Source organism: Drosophila novamexicana, unplaced genomic scaffold (assembly GCF_003285875.2).
Source record: "Drosophila novamexicana strain 15010-1031.04,08,12 unplaced genomic scaffold, DnovRS2.1 tig00002081-arrow-arrow-pilon, whole genome shotgun sequence".
In the NCBI taxonomy this organism is placed as follows: Eukaryota; Metazoa; Arthropoda; class Insecta; order Diptera; family Drosophilidae; genus Drosophila; species Drosophila novamexicana.
The window spans coordinates 87,030-106,689 of NW_020824936.1; the positions used below are offsets into that span (position 1 = coordinate 87,030).

General features: G+C 41.9%; 1 protein-coding gene across 4 annotated transcripts; it reads right to left on the bottom strand.

Annotated features, from left to right (window-relative positions):
* Positions 1 to 2: 2 nt before the first annotated feature.
* LOC115768916 lies at positions 3 to 19,014 on the bottom strand. 4 transcript variants are annotated; one of them, XM_030713648.1, is made up of 9 exons: positions 18,418 to 19,014; positions 9,722 to 10,573; positions 3,474 to 3,637; positions 2,921 to 3,278; positions 2,342 to 2,534; positions 2,034 to 2,265; positions 1,068 to 1,952; positions 609 to 748; positions 3 to 545 (listed from the first exon to the last, which is right to left on the bottom strand). In XM_030713648.1, the coding sequence occupies exons 2-9, from the start codon at positions 10,555 to 10,557 to the stop codon at positions 408 to 410; spliced, it is 2,946 nt and encodes a 981-aa protein (XP_030569508.1). In that variant the 5' UTR covers positions 10,558 to 10,573; positions 18,418 to 19,014; the 3' UTR covers positions 3 to 407. The 4 variants fall into 4 exon arrangements, with proteins under 4 accessions (XP_030569508.1, XP_030569506.1, XP_030569507.1 ...); XM_030713646.1 differs by having other exon boundaries at positions 609 to 751; XM_030713647.1 differs by lacking the exon at positions 18,418 to 19,014 and adding an exon at positions 11,529 to 11,559 and having other exon boundaries at positions 609 to 751.
* Positions 19,015 to 19,660: the final 646 nt, after the last annotated feature.

Genomic DNA, 19,660 nt, shown 5'->3' on the forward strand with positions numbered 1-19,660 from the left:
CTAGAAACGTTTATATAAAAAAAAAGGAAGAAAAAAAAAAGAAAGGAACAGCCGCTGGGCGAGTCCAGGAGCCCCAACTAAAGTAGGTTTTTGTAGCATGCTCACTCATTCGGTTCGGTTCAACTTATCGGCTACTCACACATATATATATATATCGTATATACATAGTTGATGCCTATGCACATTGTGTTTGTAAATAGTTGTTAGCACTTTCAAGTGCATTATTCTAGTTGGTTTGACAATTTGAATAGTAGCTCAGCTTTGACTGCATTCGCCTTTTTGAGCTTCCAGTCGCACTCGCCTTTGCCGTTGGCTGCCACATTTATCACATCAGCTGAAACCCTCAATTATACATAGATATATATATATATATATATAGATAGGTGTGTGTGTGTGCGTGTGTGTGTTTAGGGCATGTTGTTGTTTTTGCCTTTGCTGCTTTGCGATTCGGCATCCGTTTTCGTTGAGTTCGCCGCCTTGTTCTGTAGCTCCTCGTACTCGCTTTTGATGTCCACAAAGAGTTTGCTCTGCTTCTGATGCTCCTCCTGTTCGTATGGATATTGAGAATTTATTGAGTTGACATTGATTGATGCATTGAACGGACTCACCATGATCTCATCTATGCGCTCGTTGGCGTGCGGCACATCGTAACGATTGTTCTGCTCCCGCAGCTGGACTGCCGCGCTCAGCTGCTGATCCAGTGTCCGTTCCATCTGCTCCAGCGAGCTGCCCAGCACGTGCGTGATTACTGCTAAGAGGCAAAGCATTCAATTGATTATTCAATTGATCGTTTCGAAATTCCATATTGTAACTTAATCTTAACCAAAGATAACCCGGCACAATCCCAATTCGAAGCGTACATGGACTGAGGGTAGCTATCCAAAGGAACAATACGAGAAGCTACATGCAATGGATTTGGAGTATCTAGCTCTTATAATCTTCGAGTTATGCCCATTTCTACTGTTCTAAATAGGGTGTGGAGAATATAGTTTTAAAGTGTCCAGTTCCTAGCTCGACGCCCGATTGACAGAGGGATTGTATGGTATATGGCTGCATGCGGCGCTCACCTGTGCTCGGCATGAAGAGTCGCTTGGCCAGCAACATATCGTCCTGGCCATCTTGAGAGCTGGTGGCGCTGCTGCGCTTTAGCGAAACGGATGTGCTGCCCATTACCGATTCGGGTGTAAGCGGGCTCTGGCAATAGTCACAGTCGCCGTCGCCGACGCCGAGGCAGCTGCAGCTGGTCGACTTGGAGCTGGGCGATTGGGCGGCCGATGTTGCATGCAGGGCGCGCAAACGCTTGGCGGCTGTAACATTCACGACGCTGACGCTCTTCGATATTGAGGACTTCACCGATGCCGTCTCCGGCGGCACAAGGGCCAGCGGCGGCGTCTTGGAGCTGCCCATGCCGTTGCCGGCGCCCAGCCGCGCCTGTGACATTGTGCTCTCGAGAAAGTTGTGATGCGAATGATGACCATGTCCATGACCATGGCGATGATGATGATGATGATGCTGCTGTGAATCGTGGCTTGCATGACTGAAGTTTGTTATGCTGGACATGGCATCCTCGATGTCGTCATCGGTGTCATCATCGTCATCATCATCATCGGCATCCAGCCGATCGTTGTCCTGATCCGAGCCGCAGCTCTGCAAATTCTGTATAAGACAGAGCACAGCCTTTTCCAATTGGGCGGGATGCTCCGATGCGGGCACATCAATTGTCGACTGCGGTATTTGTGTATTGATGATCACCGAGAATTTCTTCTTCATCTCCTGGACGCGACGCTTGCCCTCCTCATCGCCCAGCAGCGTGTTGACGCACACAAACGAGTGCACCTTGTTCGTCTCCTTGTCAATCTCCAGATATCCCTTCGACTGCAGATAGATGATGTTGCCGTTGCGCGTGAACAGGCGATATGTCGACTCGCCGTACGAGCTGTTGCAGTCGTACACTGTAAACAAAACAGGGAATATATAACAAATGGTAACGTGGAAGGGGTGGGGGGGTGGGGGGTTGGCGGGTTCGCACTCACTCTGACGCAGGGCAACAATCACCCAGCGGACATCATCGTTGTGCATAAAGGTAAACGGATTCAGATTCCGCACCTCGTCCGTCATATAGCCGGCAACAATGCCGATCCTCTGATCGCAATCAATGATCCGGCCATCGATCAGATGCCTGGTGCGATACTCCAGGGTGTTCGCATCGAACAGACGATTCACGATCTTCGGTGGCCTTATAATGCGCGCACATGCGGTCAGCACCTGCAAATCGTATAGATATTATATATATGTAGATATATGTATGCATATAGAATTCTTCGATCTGGTTTGCACTCACAATATCGTTGCCGCTTATCGTATGCAAAGGTATGGCATCGTCACGGCCGCGGGTGCGCCGTATTAGCTGCAGGCTGGAGCTGAACGTGTTCGAGCGTATGCCGCGCGGCGCCTCGTCGCTGCGCCGGAAGCAGCCATCGATTTTGACCACCTCGTAGGCGGTGGGCTCTGAGCGTGGGCCGGCGCGCGCCAAGCTGCATGCAGAAGAAAGTGTTTGGAAATGGAGATGGAACTTATAACATATGTATATCGTGTTATCGAAATTGTTGCTATCGCTGCGTGTGCATATCGATAGGCCAGTGTGGCCAATCGGGCTAGACTTTGCTTTGCTCTGGGGATAGCTCAGTTAGCGCAAACTGGCAGCACTTTTAGTGAACGTTTGAAATGTGTTTCGCCAGCAGCTGCAGTGCTGCCAATCAGTGGCTAGCTGAGACTTTTGACATAGCCGAACAAATTGGCAGCACTTGTGGCTGTCGCTTGTTTATCACTTGGAGTGAAGCCAATTGAAAGTTGTTTTTCCTTTGATTTAATCAATTTGTAGTGCTCTTTTAACTGTTATTGCCAGTGCAATAGTACTTACCGCACACGAAAGCTGCGTCGATCATCGCGCAACTTGCGATCAATATAATCCTCCTCGGATTTGCTGCGCTGGCGCGGCTCACCATCGGCATCCGTTGGCTCAGCATGCGCATCGAAGAGATTCTCCAGCTCGGTGGGTATTAGCTGTTGCTTGAGCATTTCATGGTCCTCAGGATGTGTGATCTGCAGTATACTTTGGCCGTACAGGTCGGTCTGACAGTGGCCCAGATGCTGTTCGATGCTGGACGATATTAACAGTATTTGACCGTGACAGGTGAGCGTCAGAAAAAAGCTATCCAGCATGCCCATCAGCGTGTCCGTCACTTGCGGTCGCTGTTGATGCAACGTCTTGCCAAACACTAATTGAATCAAGATATATGCCCAATAAATCTTATTAATTATGCGGAACTAACATTTTATATCATTTAAGTCGAGTTCTTATTTTGCGCAAGCTACACGACTTTTGCAACAGTCTGGCAGCTCTTTATCGCATTCAAATTGGCAGACTGTTAAGCGTTAAAGGTTGCCAGACTGTGCAAAACATATATGCTTACCGTACTTGAGCCGCAGTCCGTGCGCGGCAAAGCGCAGCACCGCCGTCTTGTCAACGCGTCGCGGCGACTCTGCCACATGTGGCACCATGGTGGACAACTCCTGGATGGAACCATTCAGCTTGTCCCGTCGATTCTTTTCCGCCCGGTTGCGCGCCTCGCGTCCGCTGCAAAAGACAACAGGAAGTGCAGGGATTAGTTGGCTTTGCACTCGAATTATAGATAAGGAATCAGGGGGCGGGCGGGCGTAGTAAAGGGTGCTATTCACAGTCGAACGGTGCTAATGTTGTTGTTTACTAATGCATATACATATGTATATGGCGCATGACACGGCAGTCTAGGCAAGCCTACACCCACACACACACACACATAAGCAGACATGACTATGCTTGGGAGCTTAAAATAACAGCGGCATGTGAGAATGTCTGAGGGCTCAATAGCTGTTAAAAATATCACTCCAAATGAGCCGCAACAATGCAACTGACTTGGACGTCGACGTCGACGTTGACGCCGGCGCCGGCGATTCAAGTGCACAGCCGAACATGGCGCCAAGTTCTCTTGGCTCAGCTGACGTCAACGTCGCCCGCGCTATGCAAGCGCAGCTAGTTTTTGCTAAGCCGCCCATTAAGCTGGCTCTCTCCCACTCTCTCACTCTCTCACGCTTGCTCTCTTGCCCTTTTGCGCTCTTGAGCAGTGTTGAGCAGTGTTGAGCGGGCGCACGTTCGGCATCCAGGGGGCGTATGAGTAATTCATACGGAAATATGAGAATTTTGCGTTCGATTTGCAATGGCTGACGTTTTGTTATTGTTGCTATTGCCCGGTTTTATCCCCGGCCACTGGTGTAAATTTAAAACGCAATTGCCAGAAAGAGTATAAAATAAATAATGTAAGTTCTTAATAGACACGCAAAGCGCCAAGTGCGATATAAAAGGAGAAGCGGCAGCAACAAAACCCAAAAACAACGCAACCAACAATATCAAACACATGCAAAATTGAAAAGGCGCAAAAACGATGTGTCTATGTAACGAATTTACTTACATACACACACACACACAGGCACTTACAGCAGCTGCAGCGAAATGTTTTCCATTACCCTGTAGCCCAACATATGCAGGCGGGCATATTTCTAAAATTGCACTTTAAGTTAACTTGAAGCCAAGCAATTTATGTATAAGCAACTAGAGTGGAGCGCGTGTCGACATGACTTGCTGTTGGGCAACTAAGACGACCTAAAGCTGGAAATGGTTCCAGAGCTGCAGTACAAAAAAAAAAAAAAAACTGTCAATGTTTCGGTTCACGGTTCGAAGCAACACTCCCTGCCTTTAGCTGCGGTTCTAGCTAGCATAAGCTGCCAGTGTTGGGTAGTCGAATAACATACAGATAGCTAGCTTAAGCTGCCAGTGTTGGTTAATCGTGCTTCCGTTTGTTATGAGGATTTTGGATTAAATACTAATTAAATAATAGATGATAGCTCAGCACAAACGATATCAAGAGTGATTAAACTTTTAGCGGCTATGTACAGGGTATACTCTATTGTATACTAAATATGCACATATGCATATCACATACAAACACGCGGATAAATGACTGCCAAATGCAATTGTATTGCAAATTGAAATGCAAATGTCAATTAACAGAAATACTCGAAATAATACCCTAACCAAGCCATTCCGAAGTATACGCCCTGTGCACAGGGTGTGAGTATGAGTATGTGTGTGTTTGAGTGTGTGTGTGTGTGCATAGAGTGGCAGCAATTGAGCTTCAATATGAAAATGGAAATGCATCGATTTGCCCAGTGGGTAAACTTTTGCTCAAACTGAGTAGGTGAAGGGAGTGAGGGTGTGTGTGTGAGTGTGTGTGAAGTTCTTTAGCTATTGTTATATGGGTTTTGCTGCCTTTGAAACGTTCCACTTTGTTTTGAATGGGCCAGACCAAGTGGTCAGACGAGGAAGTGCAAGGTCTTGACGCCACTCGAGGCGTCAACTTTGTAGCTGATTGTGAGTGCGGTCTCTATCAATGCAATACATGCACACGCATACAGTAGTAGTTGCTCTGTACGTGTGTGTGTGTGTGTGTGTGTGTGTGTGTGTACAGTCGGCATTTGTTTATTGAACATGTTGCATTTGCAGTTACCCAACCCGCCAGCCTTACAGTAACAGTAACTGCCCCTTGCTCTTTAACACTGCCTGTTGCTCACGCTCACGCTCACGCTCACGCTCACGCTCACGCTCCCGCTCTCCCTCTCGCTCTCTAACGCAATCGCTCTCTGCTTCGCCCGATTGTTCTGGTCGGTATTGTTTATTTGTTTTGAATGCGCAACATTGTAACGCCGCAGCGTGATAGGCGGCGCCGACGTTGTCTCGATTACTGTACTTGCATACACTCTGGTCGATCTATTGCTCTCGCTTGCACTTCCTCTTTCCCACTCGCTCTCACCTACTATCGCAGCCGTGACCTTGATGCCGTGCAGAAACAAATAGAAATCGACTCAAATGCATTCGAACGGATTTGTTTAGCCACATTAAGTACAAGGCGCGACTATTAAATGCCCTGTAATCAAATAAAAATAATCGCCATATGTTTATATGATTATGTATGTATATATCTGTCGGTTTCTATGCAAGTTGGCTTATGTTTTTTTTTTTTAAATCTCATACTTTCTAGGTTAGGTACTTTCTAGGTTATGCACTATTGAGGCTATGTACTTTCTAAGTTATGTACTTTTGAGGTTATGCAGATGCATTAAAGTACAGAATCTTAGGATCTACTCAAGCACACTTGTAAAGGTTTGTCATGATTTTAGAGTTCTTAAACTTATCAACTTTGGGCCAGGTATACGAAAAGAAATTCACAGACACATTAAACCGAACGCTTGAGAACTTGTAAACAATGTTTAATTCAAATTGACAGGAAATGCTCACAGATCAGATGACTATATTACGTAGAGCTGCTGCCTAATTGATTACACCACGCCCATCATTAGTTGTTTATTGAATTACAGGGTATAGCTTGATGGCAAAAATAGATTTGAAGTGCGTAACAAACTTAAGTGCCTATCGTCAAGTTATTGCAGTAATATTTTTAACAAAACTAATAAATCGCTTTTAATAATTATTTACAATCGCCAACGATTATCGAGTATTGAGTATTGAGTATTGAGTATTGAGTATTGAGTATTGAGTATTGAGTATTGAGTATTAAGTATTGAGTAGTGAGTATTGAGTATTGAGTATTGAGTATTGAGTATTGAGTATTGAGTATTGAGTATTGAGTATTGAGTATTGAGTATTGAGTATTGAGTATTGAGTATTGAGTATTGAGTATTGAGTATTGAGTATGAGTATTGAGTATTGAGTATTGAGTATTGAGTATTGAGTATTGAGTATTGAGTAGTATGAGTATTGAGTATTGAGTATTGAGTATTGAGTATTGAGTATTGAGTATTGAGTATTGAGTATTGAGTATTGAGTATTGAGTATTGAGTATTGAGTATTGAGTATTGAGTATTGAGTATTGAGTATTGAGTATTGAGTATTGAGTATTGAGTATTGAGTATTGAGTATTGAGTATTGAGTATTGAGTATTGAGTATTGAGTATTGAGTATTGAGTATTGAGTATTGAGTATTGAGTATTGAGTATTGAGTATTGAGTATTGAGAATTGAGCAATGAGTTTTGAGTATACAGTATAGAGTATTGAGTATCGAGTATCGAGTATTTCTTATTGAGTATTGCATCTATTATGTGAAGATACTCTGATGTCAATTTATAGGCTTGCTTTGCCCCTACGTATTGCTAATGTGGGCACGGTGCGTATACGTAATATTGCAAGAAATCGTAATTATATCTAAGCAGTCATCGGGCAGGTAAATGGCGCACGTTGCGTAAATCGTGGAATTATTTACAGAAATTTGTGAAATTGCAATGCTGATCGGCAAGTCCAGTATTATAATTGCTGGGAATCGGAATTTTCCAGACATTCAGCTAGCCCTAGAGGCCAAGTGAATTTGTATTTTCTTTGAATTTAAATTCCCAATCGATCTAATGCAATCAAACTGGCAATCGACTAGAAGAAACTTACACTTACTAAAGAGAAACCCTGAGGATGACTGAACACATCAATTTGTTGTTTGTGCGCAACGAAACAAAAACAAAACAAAGAACGTTAACCATCCATTTTCCACGCTCGCGCGTGGATCTAAAGGCGAGCTTTAAGGGAACAGGCGAAAAATGCCTATTTATTAAATGATTACGTATACGTAATATTATAAAAACAGATCGTAATTACATCAAGTATACGTCGGCTCTATGGAAAATAATGATTAGCATTTAATTATTTAGTTAATTACGAGTCAAAAAGAAACGAGAATAACTGTTAATATTAATAGATGTGCGGCCAGTTAATATGCCCGCTTTGGGCTTGGTACTGAGGGTTTGCGCTGTTGCATGGTATTTTTTTTTTGTTGTTTTTTCTTTTTTTTTTGTTAATATGTAAATAAGGAAATCAATTTGGTATTCAGTATTGCGTATCGTTTCTCTGTTTACGGCGCTGCCAATCAAATTGGCTGGGTGCTGACTTGTTTGTTGTTGTTGTTGACCTATTGAATTGGTGGCCCGTGGTCTGCGGTGGTGCGGCGGTGCGGTGCTTGTGGGTGTGACCCAGTGCACGCGTGCCATAAATTTCACTAGACGATAACAAGAGTACAACAACAACAACAACAACAACAACAAATGCAGCGCATGAGTGCAGCAAGAGAGAGTTTATTAGCAGGACTTGTTAGTTTGAGCCCCTCGTTGGGAATCGGACTTGTTTTCTCAATGACCAACTGGGCAAATTGTTGACTCCTCATTGAGGTACGAAAATAAATATGGCAAGCTCGCAAAAAAGCAACAACAACAGCAACAACAACAAAAGGCATTGATAAAAATACACAAAATAAGCGCGTCGCACGCCACAGGACTGCGCCGTTCAATTACGTAATGTGTGGCATGGGGCATGTTGTGCATATTGTGCTCTGGGCTGCAACGGGGGTCTTGGCCACATCAACTGGGCCAATCAGAGCCAGTCGACGCACAGCGTGTCGGCTGCTCAACAAATGTGGCCAAATTGGCTGCACGGGTCATAAAGCTGAACAGTAGGTGCGGGGGGAGGGGTAGGCGGTGCGACGGAGGGGCTGCAAGTGGTGCGTTGTTTACGACTGGGTTTGGGGCTTGCGGCTGCGGCAAAAAAGTGCGTGTTCTGTTGTTGCAAAATTGTACGTAAGAGGCAGCCAAATAGCTTTCGAAGGCCATCAAATATGCATATTATTTATACAATGCAGATACATATATATATATATATATATATATATATAGAGATATATGGCATTTATAATCGGGCGGAGAAGCTGGTGATTTAAGGGCTTTAAGCTCGAAATTTGTTATGCGTTTGCTTGAAAACGAAACGCAACGAAAACGATAAATATCGTTATGTTATCGAAAATGTTGAGGCACAGCCGCTGGCATAGCTAAAGAGCCCAGCTCAAGTTGATTTGATTTGGGCGATAGACAGCAAATCGATTAAATGTTAATCGATTACAATTATAGCTCCATAAACATTTCGATTAATAATCGATCACTTTCGATTTCAGGTCTCACGTTTATAGGTTTTATTGAAGATTTTAAAATGCCTAAAGTTGTTAATCGGCCAAGCAAACACAGCTCGAGTTGTATTTTTAGTTATATTTAAGCCACATCGATATATATCGATTTGTTATCGAAAATGTTGTGGCATAGCTAAAGAGCCTAAATGCTCAGCATGCACAGATCAAGTTGATTTGATTGTGTGATATGCACTAAATCGATTAATAGCTAATCGATTACTATTATAACTTCATATCGATTAATAATCGATCAATTGCGATTTCAGGTCTCACGTTTATAAGTTCATTTACGTAGGTCTTGCGAATCACAAAATGTCTAAAGTTCTTATCATGCAAGGCCAACGCAGCTCAAGTTGTATTTTAAGATATTCCTAAACCAAATCGATAAATATCGATTTGCCAGTTTTGAAGCGGATTTCCGAAAGAGCAACAGACACAGAGCCACATAGTAGTAGTTGTATCAGGCATGATAAATTGCATCTCCTACGTAATATACCCCTTTGGTAAATCGTCTGATAACTATAAACTGTGATAACTATCGATAAATATCGGAATGGGGCATACACCCCAGTCCTGGCACGCTGTGCTGTGGGCTTTAGTGTGCACTTACCTATTTGAGAGCTGAAACATTTCCATCATCGAATCGTGCGGATGCGGATGATGCGTATGCTGTTGGTGCGGGTGCGGATGCGGATGCGCATGTGGATGCGGATGCGGATGATGCAGCGGCGCATGCTGATGCTGGCCATGTGGCAGCATTCCATGAGCTGCCGCTGCCGCTGCCGCTGCCACATATGAGGCGGCGTTCGGCGGCACAGCGTAGCCCGCATAGCGACCGTAAACGTGACCCGGAACGGTGCTGCCATACGGCGCATTTGGATACCACATGTTCGGATACAGATTGGTCGAGGACGGCGGCGGCAGCGCCAGCGTCTGGGAATGTGCATAGGCGGCATGCAGTCGCCCGTTGCCGCTGCCGCCGACGCTGCCGCCAACGCTGCCGCTGGTGCTGCCGCTGGTGCCATTGCTGCCATTGTTGGGAGCCGATCCTGGTCCCGGCGATGAATAGCTATAATGGAAACTGGAGTTGGATGGCGGGCGTAGCATTATATCGCTGTTGGATGGCGTCGGGGATTGGTAATAGCTATTCGCGGCGCTGCCGCTGGCACCATAATCGGAATCCGCATAGCTGTCGTCCAGCTGCAGTTCCTCCTGTTGCGGCTCCGGTGTGCCCGCCTCCTCGGCCGGCGACCAGGCGGACTCGAAATGCTGCTGCTGCTGCTGCTGCCGCTGCGCATCAGGCTCCGGCTGCTGCGGATCATCAAAGTAGGGAATGTCTGTTTTGAGATCTTCAACGTCCGTCTGCGCCGCATCGCTGGACTGGCTGGAGCTCGTCCTGCCCGCCGCTTTCGTCGTCCGCTTCAGATAGGCATCGAGGCTGCTCATTTTGTTGACCGGGGCGCTGCGGGCAATAGAAGCGTAGATAAAGTTGAAGATCAGTAAATGTTATTGTTAATTCTGCCAGCCGATCAAATGTGAGAGAGCGGAACAGATGGCGCGCGGTGTGAGGGGAGGAAGGGGGGGGGTGTTTATGTGGGGATTGGTCAACAACAATAATAACAAGTTGATAAGATTTGAATTTGTTGTTCACGTTCGACAACCATTTAATTACTACTACCCTGTAGCCAAAGAGTCTGCCAAAAGCGGGTATATTGAATCTAAAATAATCTTGACTCTCCTTTCCAAGAACTTGCCCAGCTGCAAGCAATCTGTTTGCCCTGGACAGATGTGGCCACAGTTAACAAGATACTAACAAATGGGCAGCACTCAATTACAACAGGGTGGCAGCACTTGAGGCATAAACGTTTTGGAACGTCATATCTCCGCGGGGAGTTATGTCGTTTTGGAGCGTCATATCTCCAAGCGGAGTTATGTCGTTTTGGAGCGTCATATCTCCAAGTGGAGTTATGTCGTTTTGGAACGCCATATCCCCGCGCTAAGTTATGTCGTTTTGGAACGCCATATCTCCGCGCGGAGTTATGTCGTTTTGGAGCGTCATATCTCCAAGCGGAGTTATGTCGTTTTGGAACGCCATATCTCCGCGCGGAGTTATGTCGTTTTGGAGCGTCATATCTCCAAGCGGAGTTATGTCGTTTTGGAGCGTCATATCTCCAAGCGGAGTTATGTCGTTTTGGAACGTCATATCTCTGCGCGGAGTTATGTCGTTTTGGAGCGTCATATCTCCAAGTGGAGTTATGTCGTTTTGGAGCGTCATATCTCCAAGCGGAGTTATGTCGTTTTGGAACTCCATATCTCCGCGCGGAGCTATTACCCGGGGTAGGTTCGAACATCAAAACTTTTTTTAATATTTTTTTGAAAATCTCGGGTAAATATAATCTGATTTTAAAATATTATACCTTTTTGAATTCGTACGGATCCCTACTATCATATGGCATTCAAAGAAATTGTTGACCAAAAAACGTTTCGTTGGTATCCTTTTTTGTTGTTTTTTTTAGACTATCTCGGCCAAGTAATCTCAGAGTCGAAGCATTCGCCAACCCATACAAGAGACCTCGCTGAGAGGTGTGTAGTCAGAAGGCTCAAGAAAAGATCCTTTAGAGACCTCCTCCAACCACGACCCAGGAGCAGCCCCAGAGCCCACCGACTACCTACGTGACGGTGCAGCCTTACTCCACGATAAAGCCTGAGGAGCCATCCAGGATTGGCGAGATACCACCTAAGATAACCGTTTTGTAATAAAAATGTATGCTATTTTTTGATTCAATACAATAAACATATATAATTTAAAAAAAAAACAAACTTTTTGACAGTTTTTTTATTTTACCTCTCTCCTGTTTTTGAATTCGTACGAATCTCTACCATCATACGGCATTCAAAGAAATTCAAAATTGATGGGTTGAAATGAGTTGTTGACCAAAAAACGTTTCGTTCGTAAAATCAACTCGGCGGGAGTTATGTCGTTTTGGAGCGTCATATCTCCAAGTGGAGTTATTTCGTTTTGGAGCGTCATATCTCTAAGTGGAGTTATGTAGTTTTGGAACGTCATGTCTCCGCGCGGAGCTATTACCCGGGGTAGGTTCGAACATCAAAACATTTTTTAAGATTTTTTCGAAAATCTCGGGTAAACATAATCTGATTTTAAAATGTTATACCTTCTGGAATGCGTACGGAACCCTACTATCATGCGGCATTCATTAAAAAAAAAGTTGTTGGCCAAAAAACGTTTCGCTTGCAAAGTCCACCTTGTTTGGAGTATCTCAAGTGAGATTCATTAAGTTATGCTAAACGAAGTACTGTCCCAATCGAGCTCTCTCCACTGGATTTATTCAAGCCATATAAATAGGTAGCTTTATCTAAATCAATCTACTTACTTTGCATACCCAAGCCATTTGCATGAACATAATATTAAACAAGTAAGAGGTTCTAGTCGGGAGCTACCTTTTCTACTTCCAACATCAAAACATCAAATCGATTTTTATCGATTGCTTGGAAACGGAGTAAGTTATCGATTATCGGAAGCAAGCTCGATCTGCGCGGGAACTAGGAGCATCTACATCTAAAATTTCAGTCTCTAGCTCTTATAGGTTCCGACAGACGGACAGACGGACATGGCCAGATCGACTCGGCTATTGATGCTGATCAAGAATATATATACTTTATGGGGTCGTAGAAGCCTTCTTCTGCCTGTTACATACATTTGGATTTTGCACAAATACAATATACCCTTATACCCATTTTTAATGGGTTCAGGGTATAAAAACGCTTGAACAGTTTGCATTTCCAAAGATATTCGGCATGCTAGAGTTAAGAGATTCGAAATGACAGTTAATATAGCTTAACAATCTACAGGGTATCGCAGCAAAACCACTTTTTAATAGTTTTGCTTATCGAATAAAATTTGACATTGTTGTTTTATAATTTATTTGATTGTTTAATTTGTTGTTGTGGTTGTTGTTGTCGCTGCTTCGTATCAACTAGTAAATAAATTGTTATTTTGTATAATTTTCTATAGACAAGCGAAATGTTTTTCTCTTTATTTTTTTATTTTTTATTTTTGTTTGTCGGTTTTCTTTGTATGTCTATTTTCGTGCAAGGTTACGAATTCAGAATAGATTTAAAACAAGTCAATTTTTGACTGTCGGCTATTAACGACCTGGCGATACGCTGCAAAAAAAAACTAACTTGAGTTTCCTCTTGGCGTTTCTATAACCCTTGATTCTGTGGTAGATTTCTCAAGATTCTTCCAAACTTTGCTTTTGTCTTTCATCTCGAGAGGTTTCTTAGCCCTTTTATTTATGCTTCTTCTCATTTGTTTCAAGCTCATCTAGCATGAAGTTTGTTTTGTTTTGTTTTCCTCGAAAGTTACGTATATTTTAGCTTCTCCCCTTTCCGTCAATTTGCTTTGAGCTTTGGCATGCACATAAATTTATATTGCATACTCAAGCCCTTAAAATGTCATTACGATCGGACTATAAGCACCGAAGTTAGGGTGTGCGACGAAAGCGAGAAGAAGCACAGTCGCTGCATGTGTGTGTGCGTGTGTGTGTGAGAAGTAAGCCAGAATGTTGGTAACATCTGCTTGGCGCAAGCTTTAGGGCTTTTACTTGTCTTCCACTAAAACACTTTATAGGGTAACTGCTAGTCGAGCAGTACACGACTAGAGCTTGTTTGCAGATTTTATGATTGGGCTCATAAAATTTAAGAAGCGATAAACGCAAGGCTTTATGTGTCATACACATAGTTCCATAATATCTTTTCATATATATATATATATATATATGTGTGTATATATGTATATGTATGTACATATGTATATGTATAATTACATATATATGTGTGTACATACATACATTTATGGTATATTAGCAAGTGCTGCCTATAAATAATACCACATGCATACATTAGCACACACACACACACACACACACACACACACACACACACATACACACACCTACACACACACACATATAAATCCAGATGATATATCTTCGAACTATATTTACTTTTCACTCGACATTTCCTCGGCCATTTTTCTTGCCAATGTTAGTTGATTTTTCTTGCTCATTTTTTTGTTTTTCACATGGAAATGACAATTTGGGGCGAGGCTCAGCGGAAATTCCCAGTCAAAAAGTTTTTATTGACAGTTTACTAAACGGATCGTGTATCAAGCTCTCTCTCTCTCTCTCTCTCTCTCTCTCTCTCTCACTCTCTCTCTCTCTCTCTCTCTATGCATATAGGTTCTTCTCTTCGATAGGGGGCACAGGTTCAATCACCCCGAACGGAAAAATATATAAAACAACAAGTTTTGTTTTTGTTTAATGACAATTAAAATCAATACTGGTTCATCAAGTATAAATGTATATATAAAATTGCTTTTTATTGTTTTATAAATGTCTGTGAATTGATTAAATGCAAGTTATTAACAAAGTGTCGCTGCCTTGCCGAAGATTGTATACCCTTCTTGCAGATCCGAGCCTCAGGCTTCATATGAAATAATTGAAGTTTTGTTCGGGCTAAAAATCAAATGCATAATGCTCCATTTCTCTCTCTCTCTCTCTCTCTCTCTTTCTCCCTCTCTTTCTCCCTCTCTTTCTCCCTCTCTTTCTCCCTCTCTTTCTCCCTCTCTTTCTCCCTCTCTTTCTCCCTCTCTCTATCTCTATCTCTATCTCTATCTCTATCTCTATCTCTATCTCTATCTCTATCTCTATCTCTATCTCTATCTCTATCTCTATCTCTATCTCTATCTCTATCTCTATCGCTATCTCTATCTATCTCTATCTCTATCTCTATCTCTATCTCTATCTCTATCTCTATCTCTATCTCTATCTCTCTATCTCTATCTCTATCTCTATCTCTATCTCTATCTCTATCTCTATCTCTATCTCTTCTCTATCTCTATCTCTATCTCTATCTCTATCTCTATCTCTATCTCTATCTCTATCTCTATCCCTATCTCTATTTGTATCTCTATATCTCTAGTTCTATCTCTAAATCTCCATTTGTATCCCTCTCTCTCTTTCTCTATCTTTCTCTCTCTGTTTCTCTCTCTCTTTTTCTCTCTATCTTTCTCTTTCTCTCTCTCTCTCTCTCTTCTCGCTCTCTCTCTTTCTTTCTCTATCTCTATATCTCTATTTGTATCTCTATATCTCTATTTCTATCTCTATATCTCTATTTCTATCTCTATCCCTCTCTCTCTCTCTCTCTCTCTCTCTCTCTCTCTGTATATCTCTCTCTAACTCTCTCTCCCCCAGAACACCCGCACAAGCACACAACACGCAATAATTTTTCGCTTATCTTATAATTCCCAAGCAGTTCCATCAAGCGGCAGGCCTAGCAAAATACCCTTACGCATGGCTTAGAGCATTTCCTATTGCGAAAGGAACAACAACACGTGCACTCGTGCTCGTAGATACTTTTGTTTGTCAACATTTCTAGAGTCAAGATCTGAGCGCTTCAGCAAAGTAAGCAAACAACATTGAAATGAGCAAATAATACTCCATGTGGCATATGCGATGCATGTGCATTTTATAATACCCTATAAATAAATAAGAAATGAGCACAATTATGCATGAGGTATGCCCAGTTGGTGTATTTGTAGAGATACTTTACAGAACCCACAATATATTGGGTAAAGTCTGTGTCAGGAACGTCTTGATAGAGAAATTAGTTTGTTTTTGTGCATATACATATAAGAAAACCTTGATAAATGGCTACCTAATATATCTAAAGAGCTCTCAATTTTAAGAAAGAGCTCTTAGTACAGAAAACTAAACACAAGCGTCTTTTGTCATACTTAAAGTTAAGAAATTGTTAGTAATTGCAATGTGGATAGTTTTTTTGAAAATTCTATACTGTGCTCGACAGTTTCTAGAAATTGTTCTTGAAATAGAAGCAAACGTTTGTGCTTCTCTTGCGAAAAACATAATTGAGTTCTTGGTATTCGACAATTCCTTGAAAGATATGATTAAAGGACTCGTCTAATGATGCCCTTCTGTGGAAATTGCAATTCTAGTTTAACTACAAAATGAGGCTTATTATTCTGTTTCCAAAGTATTTTTCGACTCGTTGTTCTTGTTGACAAAAACAAACTGCAGATAAATGGCCAATTTTGTATTTATTATTATTATTTTTTTTTCAAAACAACTAAAAGATTAGATGAGCTACAATAACAGGCTGAAGTGCACCGCTAACGAGCGCAACTGACAGAAGTTGCCAATCAATGATAGCTGCAAAATGCTATACATATGAAATGTGAGAAATTTCATACAAATTTCAATTATGCTCGAAAGTACAAGTCAAAATTTGCACCAAACTCAGCTGCAAAATCATGAACGGTTGTTGGCGCAGCCAACTTAGCTGGGTGTGGGCAGCATAGAAAGTCTGGCAACGCTGCACTGTTTGTTCTGTCATAAGCCGCAAAGATGCGTCCACATAATGATCGCATACGCAGGTCGGCTCAAAAGTATGCTTTAGTTTAGTGCACCTTAGATTTAGTTTAATGCAATTGTAGTTGAGTAAAATCATTTACATTTTTGTTTTGTTTTGTTTGTTATGTTTGCCTAGAAACGCTCTGCAAAGGCGTCTACTGTGAATAGATTTGAATTGCCAGATAAAAGCCTTGCATGCTGCAAGAGAAGTAGGGGCAAGGGGGAGAGTGTGTGTGTGTGTGCAAGTGTCTGATTGCAAGCTTATGCAGGTCAAGCGCCTTGAGGTGTCACTGCCCTTGCCCCTGAACACGCGCCCGCCCTCACCCCCGCTCTGGCCAGGTAAGGCACGAGTATTATGTCCAACATCAATCGCAGGGCAAGCTTTCGGTTCGTTTGCATTGTAATTATGCATATTGCTCTGTATATGTGCGCGTGTGTGTGTGTGTGTGCTTGTGTTTGTGAGCGTGTGCGACAATTATAATATTTATACGCGTGAGCACAGACATTTAACATTAAATCGCTTTGATAAGCCTCAGACGCCGCCGTTGTCGCTCTTTGCTTTGCCTTTCAGTTTCTTTTCTTTTCCTTTTTTTTGCATCCCGCACTCCCACTTTTATTTCGGCTCGCTCTCTCGCACGCTCCCTCTCACGTTCTCTCTCTCTCACTCTCTCTCTGAGATAAGTTACTGTAACCATAACGATCCCAAGTGGTCGCCCACCAGGTACCGTTGCCATTGTTGTTGCTGTTGCTAGAGACTTAAGCCGAGGCAGACGTTGCCAGACTGACAGCAGCTTTGCACTCACGCACAGGCCGCAAGGGGGCGCGGGTGTGAGTGAAAGGCACTCAGCATAAAATACTAAATATTTATGTAGGTTAGCAGTCGCAGCAACAACGATGCTTTCAAACATGCACACACACACATACATGCATACATACACGCAGGCAAGTAAATCAGTTGGAAATGGAGTGCAGCCGACTGCACGATACTCTGCTTACGGTATTATGACAGAAGATGTAAGCAGCTGCAAGAGATTTGACTTGATTATCTTTTTGACAGTGGCTCTAAAACTGTGACTCAACTTCAGTAGTTGCCAAACTGTGGCTTGAAATCTGTAGGAGATAGTTGGTATACCCCGAATCCATTGAAAACTTTAGGAAATCAATTGGCTTCAGATAAGAAAGATAATATGTAATAAAGAGAAGTGAGAAGTATCTCCGACTATATGGGTATATGTTCTGGGTCGGCAACAATTTAGCTTAAATGTCCATGTTCGGAGTTCATAAGAACTGGAGACATCCAGTTTGGACTATGGATACTTGCAGAGTATTTGCAGACCAAGAATATTCAACATTTTGGATAGTTTTACTTTTGGGCAGGGCCCTATTTAACTATTGAAAAGTGCATAGGAATCACAAAATATAAACCGAATATAGTTAACAATGTTACGAATTCTCTATTTCAGCGGAAGAAGAAGCACAAAAAGTTAGAAGTTCAGTATATATCTACTCTGATAGGACTATATACGGATCTAAACAATATATAATTTAATAATTAATTTTATCATTTCATTTAAAAGTGCATATTAAACCAAATTCTTTTATCTAAACTTGGGTAAACTCTGTGACGTCACCATGTAAGTTGTACAGATTTGTGGATATGGAAACGCTAGCCGAAATTTGTGTTTCTTAGCTTGTGACGTCACAAGTCTCAACTATATTAGACGCTCAGCCTTCAGGCTAGGCAATCGTAACATTGAAATACATATCTTTTAAATCACTTGCTCTTTGCATAGCCAAATGAACATATATACCCCCTTTCGCTTTGTAAACAGTGTATAAAATCAATTTCACTTACATGTTTTTTGCTGTTTCTTATTTTTCTGCATGAAGTGCGCGTCGCCTGCTTGTTATTGTTGCCCTTCGTTTTATTTTTCTCTCTTTCTTTTTTTTTTGGAGCTTTTGCTCTGCTGCTGCGACTGCGGCTGCGGCTGCTGCTGCTAAGCTTTGGCTTAGTTGCTCGCCGCAACGCACTCGCTCTTTGCTTTTTTTTTTTTTTGTCTGCTTTTTGTTGTTTGCTCAGCTTTGGTTTGCGTGTTTGTTGCGCACGCCGCAAATTTGTTTGTTTATTTCCTTTTAGCTTTGCTGTTGCTGTTGTTGTTGTTTTCTGTGTGGGCGGCTGCGTCGCTGCTTACAAGCTTTTAACGGTTGTTAACGGTTGTTCCTGCTGTCGGAGGGCTGCGCCTGCAGTTTGAGTTATAGTTGTTGCTTTTTTGTACTTATTTGTTTTGCTGTTGTTATGTCTTTATATGTATGTGTATGTGCATGTAAGCTGCATGTATATACTTGATTATTTGCACATAGAAAAATGCATGCAGCTTTTTGTAAACTTCATAGTTTGCATTTTGGTTTGTTTTTTTACTTGTTGCTTGTTTAAATTATTTTTGGTATTTATTTGGTTGGTTCTTTGTTGTTGTTGTTGTTGTTGTTGTTGTTTATATGTGTATTTGTTGTTGCTGCAGCTGCCGCTATTTTCGTAAAGTTGGGATTGTTGTTGTTGTTTTTTTATTTTTATTATATTTTTTGTGTTCTTTTTATTAATATTTGTACAGCCGTTGCGTTGCGGAGGTATTTGTTGCTGTTGTTGTTGTTGCTGTTGTTGTTGCTGCTTTGTCGCACTGTTTTCTGCAAGTGTACATTGTTGTTGCCTCTGTTACATTAACTCATTTTGAACTCTATGTAAACACAAAAAAAAATGGACTATGTATTTATTTATGTGCCCAAGCAACAGGAACAACAAAAGTTTTCACACACACGCACACACTCAAAGAAAATACACATAAAAAAAAGTTGCGCACTTTGCGCTTGTTGTTGAAAAGCATTTAAATAGATTTTTAATTTATTTTAAATTACACTTTTCATGTTTTTTTAACAGCTTACTGTTTTTTTTTTTTGTTTTTTTTTATGACTTTATTTAAACTTTAGCTCGCTTTTGATTTTGTTCAACAACAACAACAACAACAACAACAATGAAAACAACAACACTTAAATATATAGCTAATCATTTTTATATATTTTTTTGTTTTTGTTTTTGTTTTTGC

What these genes read in the sequence shown, in the direction of transcription:
- LOC115768916 (XM_030713646.1), bottom strand. Translation starts at nt 10,557, where the DNA reads ATGAGCAGCCTCGATGCCTATCTGAAGCGGACGACGAAAGCGGCGGGC. An exon ending in CGGACTGCGGCTCAAGTACG is followed by an intron (nt 3,279 to 3,473) that starts GTAAGCATATAT and finishes TGATTCAATTAG; the next exon opens with TGTTTGGCAAGACGTTGCAT. An exon ending in GATTGTTGCCCTGCGTCAGA is followed by an intron (nt 1,953 to 2,033) that starts GTGAGTGCGAAC and finishes TTTTGTTTACAG; the next exon opens with TGTACGACTGCAACAGCTCG.